Source organism: Macaca mulatta, chromosome 17, assembly GCF_049350105.2.
Source record: "Macaca mulatta isolate MMU2019108-1 chromosome 17, T2T-MMU8v2.0, whole genome shotgun sequence".
Classification (NCBI taxonomy): domain Eukaryota; kingdom Metazoa; phylum Chordata; class Mammalia; order Primates; family Cercopithecidae; genus Macaca; species Macaca mulatta.
The window spans coordinates 107940027-107955713 of record NC_133422.1 but is presented as its reverse complement, the minus strand read 5'-3'; the positions used below and the strand labels follow the sequence as shown (position 1 = coordinate 107955713).

At 53.2% G+C, this 15687-nt stretch overlaps 1 protein-coding gene across 1 annotated transcript in view; it reads right to left on the bottom strand.

Annotated features, from left to right (window-relative positions):
* Nucleotides 1-15687, bottom strand: part of TMEM255B (transmembrane protein 255B) — a 65438-nt gene that overhangs the window by 14117 nt on the left and 35634 nt on the right. Inside the window, exon 5 of the mRNA XM_015121526.3 lies at nucleotides 4977-5066. Coding sequence (XP_014977012.3) covers nucleotides 4977-5066 — 90 coding nt within the window. The remainder of the gene's footprint in view (nucleotides 1-4976; nucleotides 5067-15687) is intronic.

Below are 15687 nucleotides of genomic sequence, written 5' to 3'. Positions count from 1 at the left end.
ATTATCCATCCTTCCATTCATCTGCATCCACCCATCCCTCTATTCCTCTGTCATTCACCCATTATCCATCCTTCTATCCATCCATCCATCCATCATCCATCCATCCAACCATTCAGCTATACACCCATTTATGGCCCCATCCAACTATCAATCCATCCCACCATCTGCAACATTCATGGAGCAGACACAGTGCCAAATGGTAAGGATAACAAGACACAGTTCTTGCCCTTAAGGGATTTATAGGCTAGTGAAGCAGACAGACCCATAAACTGACCATTGCAAAGTGCTTATAATTGCTACGGTAGAGGACAGCAGGAAGTACCAAAACTAAAATGCCACAAAACTGCATCACCTGTAAATAAGCTAGGGTCGCACTGCCCACACTTAGTGTTTTTTTTTTTTGGTTTTTGTTTTTTTTTTTTTTGAGGCGGAGTCTCGCTCTGTCGCCCAGGCTGGAGTGCAGTGGCGCGATCTCGGCTCACTGCAAGCTCCGCCTCCCGGGTTCCCGCCATTCTCCTGCCTCAGCCTCCCGAGTAGCTGGGACTACAGGCGCCGCCACCACGCCCGGCTAATTTTTTTGTATTTTTAGTAGAGACGGGGTTTCACCGTGTTTGCCAGGATGGTCTCGATCTCCTGACCTCGTGATCCGCCCGCCTCGGCCTCCCAAAGTGCTGGGATTACAGGCTTGAGCCACCGCGCCCGGCCCACACTTAGTTTTATTAGTATTTCTTAAAGTGCTCCTAGTTCTGATCCAAGAAAAGTATTAGAAATCACTAGTAACACTGCAACAGATGAGAAGGAGAATCACTCCTCTGTCCCTTGGGCCACCACTGGTGAAGAACTACTATGTCTGGACACGTTCTGGGTGACACAGCAATGGAGGAAGCAGACACAAGTCTCTGTCTCTGGGTGTTTATCTTCCCCTGAGGGAACAGACATGAGACCACAGGTAACGATGAGTAGCCCAAGGGGACAGAGGCTCCTGCCGGGAGGGAGGGAGGGCGGCGTGCTGCAACCCCATGGACAGAGGCTCCAGCCGGGAGGGAGGGAGGGCAGGGTGCCACAACCCCATGGACAGAGGCTCCAGCCGGGAGGGAGGGAGGGCGGGGTGCCACAACCCCACGGACAGAGGCTCCTGCCGGGAGGGAGGGAGGGCGGGGTGCCACAACCCCACGGACAGAGGCTCCTGCCGGGAGGGAGGGCGGGGTGCCACAACCCCACGGACAGAGGCTCCTGCCGGGAAGGAGGGCAGCGTGCCACAACCCCATGGGACAGAGGCCTAGTAGCATGGCGTCCTCGGCCTCTCTCAGCAGCTGGAAGGTGCGCACGTCCCCACATGACACCCTTGGAGCTGTCATTCACCATCTGTCTTCTTCCTCAGCAGCATGCAAGGCAGTGCCACGTTTCCCTCGACAGCATCTGAGCTCTGGTGAGTGCCGTCTGTACATCCATCCTCAAGTCAGCCCTGGGAGGCCCCGGCCAGGGGCCCTGCTTTGTTTCTGACCAAGAGGCTCCCACGCCTGCCTGAACCCGTGTGGCCCTCCAGAGTGGAGAGGCGCCCGAGGTCTGGAGCCTGGGGACACCCCCAACTGCAGTCAGAGACTGGACCCTGCCCCTCAGCGGGGCCATAGCCATGGGCACCGGGAGCACAGTGGAAACCGCCACCTGGAAACCGTGGAATAGCAAGTAACCCAGCCGCCCACTGAGAAAGCTCCCACAACGCGCCTCCGCGGGAGTGTGTGCGTGTGTGTGAGAGCCGTGGTGTGTGCGTGTGCGCACGTATGAGCCGTGGTATGTGCATGCATGTGCACACGTGTGTTTTGTGAGTGTGCTACCACTTCATATAATGAAGGTGAGTGTGGGGCAGACAAAGGCCTAACACAACCTTCAGTGCCTTTCAGTATGATTTATGGAAAAAGAGGGAGAAACAATCACAGGTTTGGTTTGAGAGTTCATGACAAGCAATTTGGCAGCTCCCGGGGACCAGCCGCCACCCAGATGGCGAAGCCCACCAGGAGCCCAGCTGGGGAGGGGGTGGGGATGGCACCGCCCACCTGAGGCCGAGGACCCACCTCAGGAGGACACAGAAACGATTCCTCAGCCTGAGATTTTAGAGAAAACCTGTTCATTTAGAGGTGAAAAGTGTGTGCTCTGGAGTGTGGTGTGTGGTGTGTGGTGTGTGGTGTGTGTGCTGTGTGCTCTGTGTGTTTTGTGTGTGTGTGTGCTGTGTGCTCTGTTGTGTGTTGTGTACTCTGTGTTGTGTGGTGTGTGTGCTGTGTGCTCTGTGTGTTGTGTGGTGTGTGTTGCGTGCTCTGTGTGTTGTGTGGTGTGCTGTGTGCTCTGTGTGCTGTGTGCTCTGTGTGGTGTGTGGTGTGTGTGCTGTGTGCTCTGTGGTGTGTGTGTTGTGTGCTCTGTGTGTTGTGTGGTGTGTGTGCTGTGTGCTCTGTGTGTTGTGTGGTGTGTGTGCTGTGTGCTCTGTGTGCTGTGTGTGTTGTGTGGTGTGTGTGCTGTGTGCTCTGTGCTCTGTGTGTTGTGTGGTGTGTGTGTTTTGGGCTCTATGTGTTGTGTGGTGTGTGTGCTGTGTGCTCTGTGTGCTGTGTGTTTTGTGTGTGTGCTGTGTGCTCTGTGTGTTGTGTTGTGTGTGCTGTGTGCTCTGTGTGTTGTGTGGTGTGTGTGCTGTGTGCTCTGTGTGTTGTGTGGTGTGTGTGCTGTGTGCTGTGTGGTGTGTGTGCTGTGTGCTCTGTGTGTTGTGTGTGCTGTGTGCTGTGTGCTGTGTGTGTTGTGTGCTCTGTTGTGTGAGTGCTATGTGCTCTGTGTGTTGTGTGGTGTGTGTGCTGTGTGCTCTGTGTGCTGTGTGTGTTGTGTGTTGTGTGTGCTGTGTGCTCTGTGTGCTGTGTGTTTTGTGTGTGTGCTGTGTGCTCTGTGTGTTGTGTTGTGTGTGCTGTGTGCTCTGTGTGTTGTGTGGTGTGTGTGCTGTGTGCTGTGTGCTCTGTGTGTTGTGTTGTGTGTGCTGTGTGCTCTGTGTGTTGTGTGGTGTGTGTGCTGTGTGCTGTGTGGTGTGTGTGCTGTGTGCTCTGTGTGTTGTGTGTGCTGTGTGCTGTGTGGTGTGTGTGTTGTGTGCTCTGTTGTGTGAGTGCTATGTGCTCTGTGTGTTGTGTGGTGTGTGTGCTGTGTGCTCTGTGTGCTGTGTGTATTGTGTGGTGTGTGTGCTGTGTGCTCTGTGTGTTGTGTGGTGTGTTTTGTGCTCTATGTGTTGTGTGGTGTGTGTGCTGTGTGCTCTGTGTGTTGTGTGGTGTGTGTGCTGTGTGCTCTGTGTGTTGTGTGGTGTGTGTGCTGTGTGCTCTGTTGTGTGCGTGTTGTGTGCTCTGTGTGTTGTGTGTTGTGTGCTCTGTGTTGTGTGGTGTGTGTGCTGTGTGCTCTGTGTGCTGTGTGCTCTGTGTGCTGTGTGGTGTGTGTGTTTTGTGCTCTATGTGTTGTGTGGTGTGTGTGCTGTGTGCTCTATGTGTTGTGTGGTGTGTGTTCTGTTTGCTCTGTGTGTTGTGTGGTGTGTGTGCTGTGTGCTCTGTGTGTTGTGTGGTGTGTGTGCTGTGTGCTGTGTGGTGTGTGTGCTGTGTGCTCTGTGTGTTGTGTGTGCTGTGTGCTGTGTGGTGTGTGTGTTGTGTGCTCTGTTGTGAGAGTGCTATGTGCTCTGTGTGTTGTGTGGTGTGTGTGCTGTGTGCTCTGTGTGCTGTGTGTGTTGTGTGTGCTGTGTGCTCTGTGTGCTGTGTGTTTTGTGTGTGTGCTGTGTGCTCTGTGTGTTGTGTTGTGTGTGCTGTGTGCTCTGTGTGTTGTGTGGTGTGTGTGCTGTGTGCTGTGTGCTGTGTGCTCTGTGTGTTGTGTTGTGTGTGCTGTGTGCTCTGTGTGTTGTGTGGTGTGTGTGCTGTGTGCTGTGTGGTGTGTGTGCTGTGTGCTCTGTGTGTTGTGTGTGCTGTGTGCTGTGTGGTGTGTGTGTTGTGTGCTCTGTTGTGTGAGTGCTATGTGCTCTGTGTGTTGTGTGGTGTGTGTGCTGTGTGCTCTGTGTGTTGTGTGGTGTGTGTGCTGTGTGCTCTGTGTGTTGTGTGGTGTGTGTGCTGTGTGCTCTGTGTGTTGTGTGGTGTGTGTGCTGTGTGCTCTGTGTGTTGTGTGGTGTGTGTGCTGTGTGCTCTGTTGTGTGCGTGTTGTGTGCTCTGTGTTGTGTGGTGTGTGTGCTGTGTGCTCTGTGTGCTGTGTGGTGTGTGTGTTTTGTGCTCTATGTGTTGTGTGGTGTGTGTGCTGTGTGCTCTATGTGTTGTGTGGTGTGTGTTCTGTTTGCTCTGTGTATTGTGTGGTGTGTGTGCTGTGTGCTCTGTGTGGTGTGTGTGCTGTGTGCTCTGTTGTGTGTTGTGTGCTCTGTGTGTTGTGTGCTCTGTTGTGTGTGTGTTGTGTGCTCTGTGTGTTGTGTGGTGTGTGTGTTGTGTGCTCTGTGCTCTGTGTGTTGTGTGGTGTGTGTTGTGTGCTGTGTGTTGTGTGTTGTGTGTGCTGTGTGCTCTGTGTGTTGTGTGGTGTGTGTGCTGTGTGCTCTGTTGTGTGTGTGCTGTGTGCTCTGTGTGTTGTGTGGTGTGTGTGGCGTGTGCTCTGTGTGTTGTGTGGTGTGTGTGTTGTGTGGTATGTGTGCTGTGTGCTCTGTGTGCTCTATGTGTTGTGTGGTGTGTGTGCTGTGTGCTCTATGTGTTGTGTTTTGTGTGCTGTGTGCTCTGTGTGTTGTGTGCTGTGTGTGCTGTGTGTGGAGAGGGAAGCTCATTGTGTAGGAAATGAGACTTGCTGAGAGGAGAGGCAGCCACTGGCAACCCCCCAGTGAGGAGACCGACTATGAAGCCATCTGAGCTGAGTTCTGCAAAATGAAATTTTACTTTTTCCATGTCGAGTCTTTCAGCCCCGGAAAGCGACCGAGACTGTGCACACAATGACAACGTACTCACAATGTGCTGCGCTGCAAATACACCGTCCACGATGGCGCAGCAGAAGGCGGCCACCACACCAAAACTGATGAACACAATCGCTGCCACCAGCTGCAACGGAAGAAGAGTGTGGGTGCCCAGCTTTTACCAACCCCGGCTTTCAAGTGCAAACCAGTTCAAAGTCCCAGCTCGAGGTCGAGGCTGTTTCGCAGAATTGCCTCTTCTCACCTCTGCCTTTCGTCCTGGGACCTCCAGCCTGGCCAGGCCAGACTCCACCCTGTGGGTGGTCCTCATGCGTCTGTCCCACAAGACCCACCCAGGCGCCTTCTGCACGGAAGGGCATTGCCATCCCCGGGCCCTCAGCATGTGCCTCTGAGAAGCAACCTCTGATGGCAGGTCGTATGCACAACCCTAATGTGTGTGCTCGTGACACACACACACGCATGTGCACGCTTGCCACAGGCCTTAAAGTCATCGGATCAGCTTCACACACTGCTTTTGCACAATCTGCTTTTCTTACCTAATGGTCTTGGAGCTTGGAGCTAGCAATGGTTTATAGTGCATTAGTGAACCGGTGCACACTGATGGAGATTTAAACAGTTGGCAATTTCTTGCCACTACAAACTCTGCTATAAAGCGGGGTGTCCTGCCCTAACCCTAAAAACTGGCAGGGAGTCTCCATCCCCGTGGATGCCCGACGGGGTGGGGGGGGCACGTGCTGTCATTCTCTTCTCGGTGCCTGGCTCGGTACCATGCTGGGCAGAGCAGACCCTCCTGAATGGCCACTGAAAACTGTGGCCCCGAGGTGGCACCTCGCTTGGTTCCATCCCGATGCGATGCTGAGTTGCCGGCTTGGGAAAGAGGTCCCAGTGACAAGCAGAACCCATCGGTGACAGCAGAGGGAGGGCCTGCAGCTCGGGGGCTGTGGTGCTGCACGGGGACGTGGGAAGCCTAAGTCTGTTTGGACCCGTCCTGCACACCAGGCACGAGCAGGAGTGCTTGTCCGGACCACCGAGCTCTTGTCAGAGCAGAGCTGACTGAGCAGGGTGGTCTCCTCCTCCACAGACTCATGAAGACACCCAGCAGAGGCGTCCCTATCTTCCTTCTCCCCAGGGAGCCAAGTGTGGAGAGAGGAGTTTCATCCACCGTGACCCTCATGTGGAACTGCCGTGGCCTCTTCCCCCTGATGTCAGCGTGGCCCTGTGTGTCCATCTCTGCCCCAGGCTGCACACCTATTGTCGCCCGCAACCCAAACAGCAGCCAAATCCAGCCCATCTGCCACGGCTCTAACGCTACCCACTGGATTCACAGGTGGGACGCGTTCCCAGCAGGCCCCACAGCAGCAGAAGGTGGCAGGTAGGGGCTGGCAGGTCCAAACCTTTCAAGCCATGGGCCAGTGGTGGCCACCTGCCCCCCCACTTCTGACCCTCCACACCACAGGCCTGCTGGGGGTCCTCCCAGGAAGCCCCATCAGAGCCGGTCCAGGGCGCCCCATGCTGCTGGCCAAGCCCTTTTGCGGAGGAAAGTGCAGCTTTTTTTTTAAACAGTGGGCACCCTCACTGCGAATCTGGGTGTGTTTATCCTTCAGCAGAGGAAGAGCTGTCAATCGGTGGCTTCCTGGTGAGCCCACGCTAGACAGTCACAAAAGGCGCCTTGCATTAAACGTGAGTGATGAGGCAGCAGGGCTGGGGCAGCGGGCCAGAGAGCGAGTCCACGAAAGTCAGTACATCCTCGGGCGGGTCCCAGGCCGGCACGGTCCCCGCGTGAGTTAGAGAGAGACGGTTCTTGCACCTTCTGGCACCTTTCTTCTAAGGAAACCTGCCACAGCAGATCAGACGAGACGTTCTAAGAGCTCAGACATCAAGCACGTGCACTTCCAAAATACATATTTTAGGTTTACGAGAAGAGGCAGGTCTGAACAAAGCCTGGGCAGTTAGTATGAAGCTGGCTGACTCCCCTGAGCTCTGGCCCCCAGTGGCTGTGTGAGGGGGCAGAAGGGGATGTGGCCACCAGACCCAAGGGCAGCACATGGGTTCTCGGAGTGGCCTTGAATGGAGCCCTAGCTCTCGTACGCCCCCTGCCACCTCCCCAGGCAGAGCAGAGCAGAACAGAGCTGGCATGCTGAGTTCTTCCGGAGGATTCTCTGAACTGCTGGGCTGGACTTGCCCCTAGTGGTCCCTCATTCCCCCTCTGGAAAGGGAAGTGCTGGGCTCACTGACTTATTCACGAGCGTCACGGATGCTCCAGCGTCCCCACGGGATACGCAGCCCGGTGCTGCAGGCGCAGACGTGACAAAACAGGCGCATCCCCTCCCTTCCCGCGTCCCGCGTTTCTGGCATTTTATCGCCGATTGCCTAAAAGAAAGTTGAGGTGCTCCCAGAAGGAAGCTGTGCAGAAAACCATGGCTGCATTAGCCTGAGTCTGAACCAACCGCTTGTTTCTATTTGGACACTCTACAGGCTGTGGCAATTTAAAAATCTCCTCTTCTGCCTAATTGCTCTGGTTCGATTGACTAAACATGACAGAGCCCATCGCACGGCGCGGCTGCCCGGTGTGCTGCAGGAACAGACAGGTAAGGCAGGTTCCCCCTTGAGCAGCTGACCCCGTCTGACGGCCACCGTAGCAAAGCGTAAACCAGGGCTCTGGGTGTGCACATGAGGAAGGCCTCACTGCACCCTGAGAAAGAAGGAAGGGCTGAACCAGTCCTGGAAGAATAAACAGAATTTCCTCAAGGCGAGGGGAGGAAGGTGCTGGGGGCTGCACATCGGTGGGACTGGGGCCCGCTGAGGTGGGGCAGGGGCCACGGTGTGTGGGCTGGGGGCGAGCTGCAGCCACCATGTGGCTGTCAGAAGCTCATCAATGTCAAATATGCAATGGTGTTTGGCTTTCTTTGGGCTATATTTGTATAAATATGTTATTGGTATGTGTTCCAAAGTTATGGGACACTCATAATTCTCATAAATTTTAGTGTACATTATCAGTAGTAATTATCATTGTTATGTTAAAATTATTGTGTGCCATGAGGTAACAGATTTCCTTGTCAATTGTGTCCTTATGGCTACCCTAAAACATTTTGTCATCCATGAACAATTGTTGTCTCGTCTTGGTCCTCTTTAGAAGATGGTTTTATAATCAGCTATGAAGCTCTAACAGGTGCTCCTGAATGCAGGTTTCTGATAACTTTGAAGAGTGTGACATCAGAATAGAGGAAAAACGTTCAGGACTCTTGAAGAGCTAATATGTTCATTAATACCAAGCAGGACAGGAATTAACTGCATGAACTGAACCAATAGGAGACTGCAGTGATCTTTTAGACGCTTTGCTTAAAATGTTGCTAATCCTTTGTCTTGCTTTTCAGAATCAAGGAAACTTCTTCTGAGCTATTGACAGCTTTTAACAATTTAGTATACTCCCATGAACAAAATTTGGAGCTTGTTTCTCTCTACCTGATTTTCTCTAGAATTTGGAAACTATTTGTGACTATTCTTAAGTTATGGCAATACAGTTATTTGCATAAGTGCAATAAGAATCTGTTTCGTAACAGGACACAACTGGAGAAACTGGTTATTTTACCAAGACTTTGACTGGAATGGTCAAAGTCTTTGTAAAGTAAGACTTTTTGTGTGCTTTCCTTTAAGGAACCAAACTTGACTTATGAAGCCAATAAAGCTCTTGGAAACTGGCCTCCTGTTCTGCGTACACAGTCCCTGCACAGGCGTTCTGATCTGTAGTAAGTAAAAAATGTCAGTTTCTGACAGGCCAGGAACCTCAACAGGAGAGGAATTCACCCAACTCATAGGTATTTAATGGTACAATTCCATGGCTGGGCTCAGCTTTAAAAAGTCTTATCCCAGGCTCCTTCTACAAAACAAAGTTCCATCAAAGACAATTTAAAAGGCCTAGTGAAAAAATAATTATTCTTGCTGCACTGTATACAAATAATCAAGCCACGTATAATAAAGTAAACCAGTCCCATCATGTGTCTTTTAAAAAAATGGAAAACTGGAGAGAGAAAACTATGTTTCAAAAACTATAGCACACCTGTTGTTAAATTCCAGTCTTGTCTGATGTTTTTCAATTGTTATGATTTTCTACAATTTAAAGTCTAATTTTTCTGGCTACAAGTCTCCAAAATAATGTTTTCAATTTTTCCTTTTTCCCCACTTTTCTAACTGGAAATCACTGAAACCTAAGCTGTGCTTTCAGCCCTGTAAGCTGAAGACAGATGCATCCGCAGACGCTGCCTCTAAGCCCCTAAAACAGAGAGTGTTTCCAGGAACAAATCCACCTCTTCCACTCCTAGATGTATCCACAGACGCTGCGTTCAGTGGCCTGTAAGGACGACTCTCTCTCAGCAGGAAGTAGCCAGAAAGAACATGCCACACCTCACCCTTTTCAACTATAGAGTCTGGATTGACAGAGCAGGAACGTCGCCGTCTTGGACACACACCACCATTTGAAGTTCTCCTTGATTAAAAGCCCCCAAAAATCCAGCCCCCAAAACATCAACCTAATGTCTAATATCAGTGTGACCATAAACCACAAATGACACCTTTGGCCAGAAACATGCCAACCCCAAGACAGACTCCCCTCTGACCCGAAACCTTCCAACCCAGCCATAAAAATCCCCCCACCCCAAAACACTCCGAACCTGCGACAAGCTCTCCCTCCCTGAACCCTCAAATACCCTTAGTCTGTAAGAGAGGACACTCTGGACCTAAATAGGCCAGAAGGCCCTCTCGGGTTTATTCTCCAAAATAAACCTGTCTTTGTTGAGCTGCTTTTCGTGTTTCTTTCTTCTTTCTTCAACTCCAGTGGCCAGGAGTGAGCATTTGTGGGTATTTCTCTATGGGTCAGCAGAGGCCCTGCCCCAGCTAGAAAAAGATCAACAAAAACCTAATGTCAGGTTCTTGAGGCAGCTGAGTGAAATCGGGACTCAGCCCCAAAGAGAAGATGCCACGGCACCACAGGTGATCATCGTCATATCGTTACAGCAGGTGAAATCGGGACTCACCCCCAGAGAAGATACCAGAGCGCCACAGGTGATCATCGTTACATTGTTGTAGCAGGTGAAATCGGGACTCACCCCCAGAGAAGATACCAGAGCGCCACAGGTGATCATCGTTACATTGTTGTAGCAGGTGAAATCGGGACTCACCCCCAGAGAAGATACCAGAGCGCCACGGGTGATCATCGTTACATTGTTGTAGCAGGTGAAATCGGGACTCACCCCCAGAGAAGATACCAGAGCGCCACAGGTGATCATCGTTACATTGTTGTAGCAGGTGAAATCGGGACTCACCCCCAGAGAAGATGCCAGAGTGCCACAGGTGATCATCGTTACATCGTTACAGCAGGTAATACCATTGCTTGTGGCAGACCCAGCTACACACACAGGTTCAGACTCTCATCTTGATGGGAGATGACAGATTGAAGCTAAAGATCCCCTTTCCATCCCTCACATCTCCATCCCTGCCCAAAATCACTTGATTCCTGTTCAGCCGGCTTTTTATACCGCGAGGTTCTGCCAGACGGGAACACGCCTGCCCTGCACTGATCCCGCCAGAGGGCAGCTTGTTCCGAGCCTTCCTCTACAGCAATGCATCCCATCCACATCTCCTGACAAGCCCAGGATTAGCCTTGCGCTGTCCACCCCCTCAGGCCCTCCACCCTGGCACAGGCAGCTGTGGGTTCCTGTCTGTGGCCCTGGCCAGCCCTGACAATTCCACAGTCATCCAGGAAACCCCCAGAGACCACGCAGTCCTGCCCGGTACCACCCAGATTGGTTATTGTTGGCAATGGCTTCAGATTGTGAATGACAGGGTCAGCCAAGGAGGAGGCACTCAGGGAGAGGCAGAGCCACAGCACCCACCCGGGAAGGCTCCGTCTGAGGCCACCCAGGCTGCACAGGGCAAAGGCAGTGGCAGGAAGCGCCACGCTCACTCCCCCCATGACCTGGGGAAACGGCTCATCCCCCTCCTTAGGACAAGGGACCTGGTGCAGTGACCCCAGGGACTCCCTTCCCAAGACCATCCTCCTCTCAGCAAAGCCTGGTGGATCCAGGCGGGAGCTGTTCTAGGTGCTGAAGACAACGTGCACCCCCTGCCTTCTGGGCTGAGTCCAGAGTCAGCCCAGCGCTGGGGGAGCTGCCCCCAGAGACACAGCTGGGGCCACCGCGCCTCCCCTCGGCCCCACAGCAGTCTGGGGGGTGCACAGGCAGTGGGTAGAGCTGGCAGCCTCTGCCATTGTCCAGCCCTGCACTGGGAACCCAGCAGGCACTGACAGGCTTGACAGGCACTGTTGGCCCCACCCAGGTCACACAGCTGGCAAGAGGCTGGGTCTGGGTTCGAATCCAGGTGTGCTGGGTGTAAAGAGAGATAGAGAGGGAGACAAAGACAGGAAGACAGAGACAGAGAGATAGAGAGGGGGACAGAGAGATAGAGAGGGAGACAGAGAGATAGAGAGGGAGACAGAGAGGGAGACAGAGAAAGAGAGGGAGATAGAGAGATAGAGAGGGAGACAGAGACAGAGAGGGAGACAGAGAAAGAGAGAGAGACAGAGAAAGAGAGATAGAGAGGGGGACAGAGACAGAGAGGGAGACAGAGAAAGAGAGGGGGACAGAGAGAGAGAGGGAGACAGAGACAGAGAGGGAGACAGAGACAGAGAGGGAGACAGAGAAAGAGAGGGAGACAGCGACAGAGATAGAGAGGGAGACAGAGCTAGAGGGAGACAGAGGTCCCCAAAGTGCACCACATCTTCTAGCAGACGCCGAGGCTCTGGTGACATGTAACTCCCTGTGGAGTGGCCACAGAAACAGATCTGGCTGTGGCTTTCCATTAGAAATTCCAGAGCCCTGTCCAAACACACACAGATATTTAGATCCAGCTGGAAAATGAGTTGGATTTTCCAAACAAGCCGCTGTGGATGCAGCTTCTGTGGCAGCAAAAATAGAAATTCCAGGTCTTGGTTTCAGACAGAGCACTTCACAAGCAGACAGCCCAAGCACCTGTGGCCCTAGGCAAACCCCTACCTCTGTAACCAATGCATCCGCAGGCGCTGGCTCCTGGGACCGGCGGGTGGGCGTCAGGGATGCTCAGCATGGGGTGTGGCTCTGCTGCAGAATGAGGAGGAGCTTTTCCTGCTCACCGGGGCGTCAGCACCACCAGCTCACGCATCAGGAAAGGAGACAACCAGGGGAAAACCAAGGTGGGAACAGGTCGCCTGTGCCCACTGTGTCGGGAAGCTCCAGGTCAGCGACCCCTCTGAGTGTCACCCTCGGCCCCACGTGTCCAGGGGGCTGCACCCCAGCCCCTGCTAACCAGGCATGCCCAGGGAGGCAAGGCTGCTCAGACAGCAGAAAAAACAGGCATCCTGAGGCGAGGGCCTGGTAGGGCCCCACTGTGGCCGTGGGACGGAGCCAGCAGCTCTGAGGTGGGGTCGTGTGTGCAGCTCACAGCTCGGCCAGCAGCAGGGCGAGGGTCTGGCTTCAGCTTGTCTGGGCTCGACGTGGCTGTCGGGAGGATGACAGCAGGCAGGTACCGCCCGCAGAAGAGAGGCGTGTTTAAGAAACCAGCGCCGCCACGTTGGCCCCTGAGTGGCAGGTGCACAATCCCACAGTCCTCCAAGTTCAGGGGCCTAAAACCTGGGACTTGGTTGGTTTTCCTGTAACTAGACCTAGTTCCTGTGGCAGATGCCCAGGCAGCCAGAAAAGAAGGCCGGGCTGGTGGCCCCCAAGTCTCTCCACTCACCCACCCTTGTGCCAGTCCCCACCCTTCTCCCAAAATTAACCCAAGTCTGGAGGGTTCGGGTGAGCAGAGTGGGGGGATGGGACAGGGTCCTCTGAACTTCACCCCATCCCCTGCAGGTGTGGCCTGAGACATTTGCATGGAGGAGGTGTGGACTGGTGTCCTGGGCAGGTCCCACCGCGGTCCAGGAGGGGCGGCCCGGAAGACAGCCTCAGCTCACAGGCTGCACGTGGCTGCACAGAGACCTTCCGAAGCCACGGGCCACGTCGGACTCGAGGCACCTGTGGGGCCGCAGGGGTCCCACGGTCTCTGGGCAGGGACGTGGGGCCACTGGCCTCAGAGAAACACCCCCAGTGCCTGACAGGCCCAGAGAGCTGGGGCCCCGTCCGGGCCACACGAGCTTCAGGGAACGAGGTCTCAGTGGTGAGGCTGTGGGCCTGGCAGGGCCAACCTCGAGCTGGGTGCCCAGCGAGTGTGGCTGCCTGTGCCCGTGCTCTGCCTGTGCTCCACTCCCTTAGTTACTCCCCCACCGTGGGTGAGGTCGTGGGATCCAGGGTTGGATGGCAAGTGGATGGGGCCCGCCTGATGCCCGTCCTCCAGAACACCTGGCCCTTGTGGGACCTACTCAGGGCCGTGGGGCCTTGGCACGGGCTCTTGCCCTGAGCAGCTCACAGTGTCCTCCCCAGTGACTCGCAGAGCCGCCCAACACTGCCATCCAGGGATCCTGGAAACCACTCTCACCAGCCCCACCCAAAGGGGCAGAAACCCTCACAGCTTCCACAGGAGAAGGTGCAGGGCCCGATGCCCCAGGAAGGCTGATGGGGCTCCCACGACAGCGAGGCCCTAAGCAGATGTCAAGGGGGTTGCACGGAAGGCGGCCGAGACCTCACCCTCCAGCACTTAGAGGAATGGAGAAAACGGACTCCGTCCAGACCAGACTTCTGTGTGTGGTGTGTGTGGTGTGTGTGGTGTGTGTGCTGTGTGTGTGGTGTGTGTGGTGTGTGTGTGGTATGTGTGGTGTGTGTGGTGTATGTGCTGTGTGTGCTGTGTGTGGTGTGTATGGTGTGTGTGGTGTGTGTGCTGTGTGTGGTGTGTGTGCTGTGTGTGGTATGTGTGCTGTGTGTGGTGTGTGTGGTATGTATGCTGTGTGTGGTGTGTGTGGTGTGTGTGGTATGTGTGGTGTGTGTGGTGTGTGTGCTGTGTGTGGTGTGTGTGCTGTGTGTGGTATGTGTGCTGTGTGAGGTATGTGTGGTGTGTGTGGTGTGTGTGCTGTGTGTGGTATGTGTGCTGTGTGTGGTGTGTGTGGTATGTGTGCTGTGTGTGGTGTGTGTGGTGTGTGTGGTATGTGTGGTGTGTGTGGTGTGTGTGCTGTGTGTGGTGTGTGTGCTGTGTGTGGTGTGTGTGGTATGTGTGCTGTGTGTGGTATGTGTGGTGTGTGTGGTGTGTGTGGTATGTGTGCTGTGTGTGGTATGTGGTTTGTGTAGTGTATGTGGTGTGCATTGTGTAGTGTGTGTGTCATATGTGTGGTGTGTGTAGTGTATTGTGTGGAGTGTGTATTGCATGCTGTGTGCAGTGTATGTGGTGTGCATTGTGTGGTGTGTGTGTCGTGTGTTGTGTGTAGTGTGTGTGGTGTGTGTGGTATATGTGGTATGCGTGGACTGTGTGGTGTGTGTCATGTGTGCGGTGTGTGTCATGTGTGGTGTGTGTTGTGTATTGTGTGGAGTGTGTGGTATGTGTGGTGTGGTGTATGTACTGCATTGTGTAGAGTGTGTGTTGTATATTGTGTCTTGTGTGTGGTGTGTGTTGTGTGCAGTGTATGTGGTGTGCATTGTGTGTTGTGTTGTGTGTGTTGTATGTGGTGTGTGGAGTATATTGTGTGGAGTGTGTGTTGTGTATTGTGTGTGGTGTGTGGTGTGTGGTGTATGTGGTGTGTATTGTGTGGTGTGTGTGTCATCTGTGATGTGTGTTGTGGTGTGTCTAGTGTGTGTGGTGTATGTGGTGTGTATTGTGTTGTGTGTGTCGTTTGTGTGGTGTGTGGTGTGTGTGTCGTGTGTTGTGTGTGCTGTGTGGTGTGTGTGTCGTGTGTGGTTTGTGTGTTGTGTGTTGTGTATTGTGTGGAGTGTGTGGTGTGTGTAGTGTGGTGTATGTATTGTATTGTGTAGAGTGTGTGTTGTATATTGTGTCTTGTGTGTGGTGTGTGTTGTGTGCAGTGTATGTGGTGTGCATTGTGTGTTGTGTTGTGTGTGTTGTATGTGGTGTGTGGAGTGTATTGTGTGGAGTATGTGTTGTATATTGTGTGTTGTGTGTGGTGTATGTGGTGTGTATTGTGTGGTGTGTGTCATTTGTGTGGTGTGTGGTGTGTGTGTCGTGTGTTGTGTGTAGTGTATGGTGTGTGTGTGTGGTGTGTGGCATGCATATGTTTTGTACTGTGTGGAGTGTGTCGTGTGCGTCTGTGCATGTGCACGTACGTGGGGCACAGGAGAATCACCAGTTAACACTGTTTTATGCCCTTCCCTTTCCCATCCCTGTGGGACCTGTGGGATTGTATCAGGTTACAGAGCTCTTCCTGAAATCAATGATTCATATGTCTGTTTGGGTGAGGAGCAAACAGTAACTCATTCAGCAGTGGAAAAATATCTAAAGCTGATGTGATTTGGGGCATTCTTCAGATGTCACCGGAGACTAACATGATAATGGGTAGGAATAATGGTGAAGCCATTCCTAATGATCAGATTCCATCCCCTAAGTGAACAGAGTGAAATCTTTATAAATGAAATGATGCCATGTCTGGTATTTGCTTCTAAACAACACGGGAAGAGAAGCAGGCTGGGGGTGAACCAGACAAGTGATGGAGTTGGGTGGGGGGCACAGAGGATTCATTAGGCAATTCTCTTCACCCTTGTATGTGTGCAAAGCTTTCAATGGTAAAAATTTAAAATAATAAATCGAGAAAAAACGTGTTCATGTATATCTGGAAGCATTGGAAA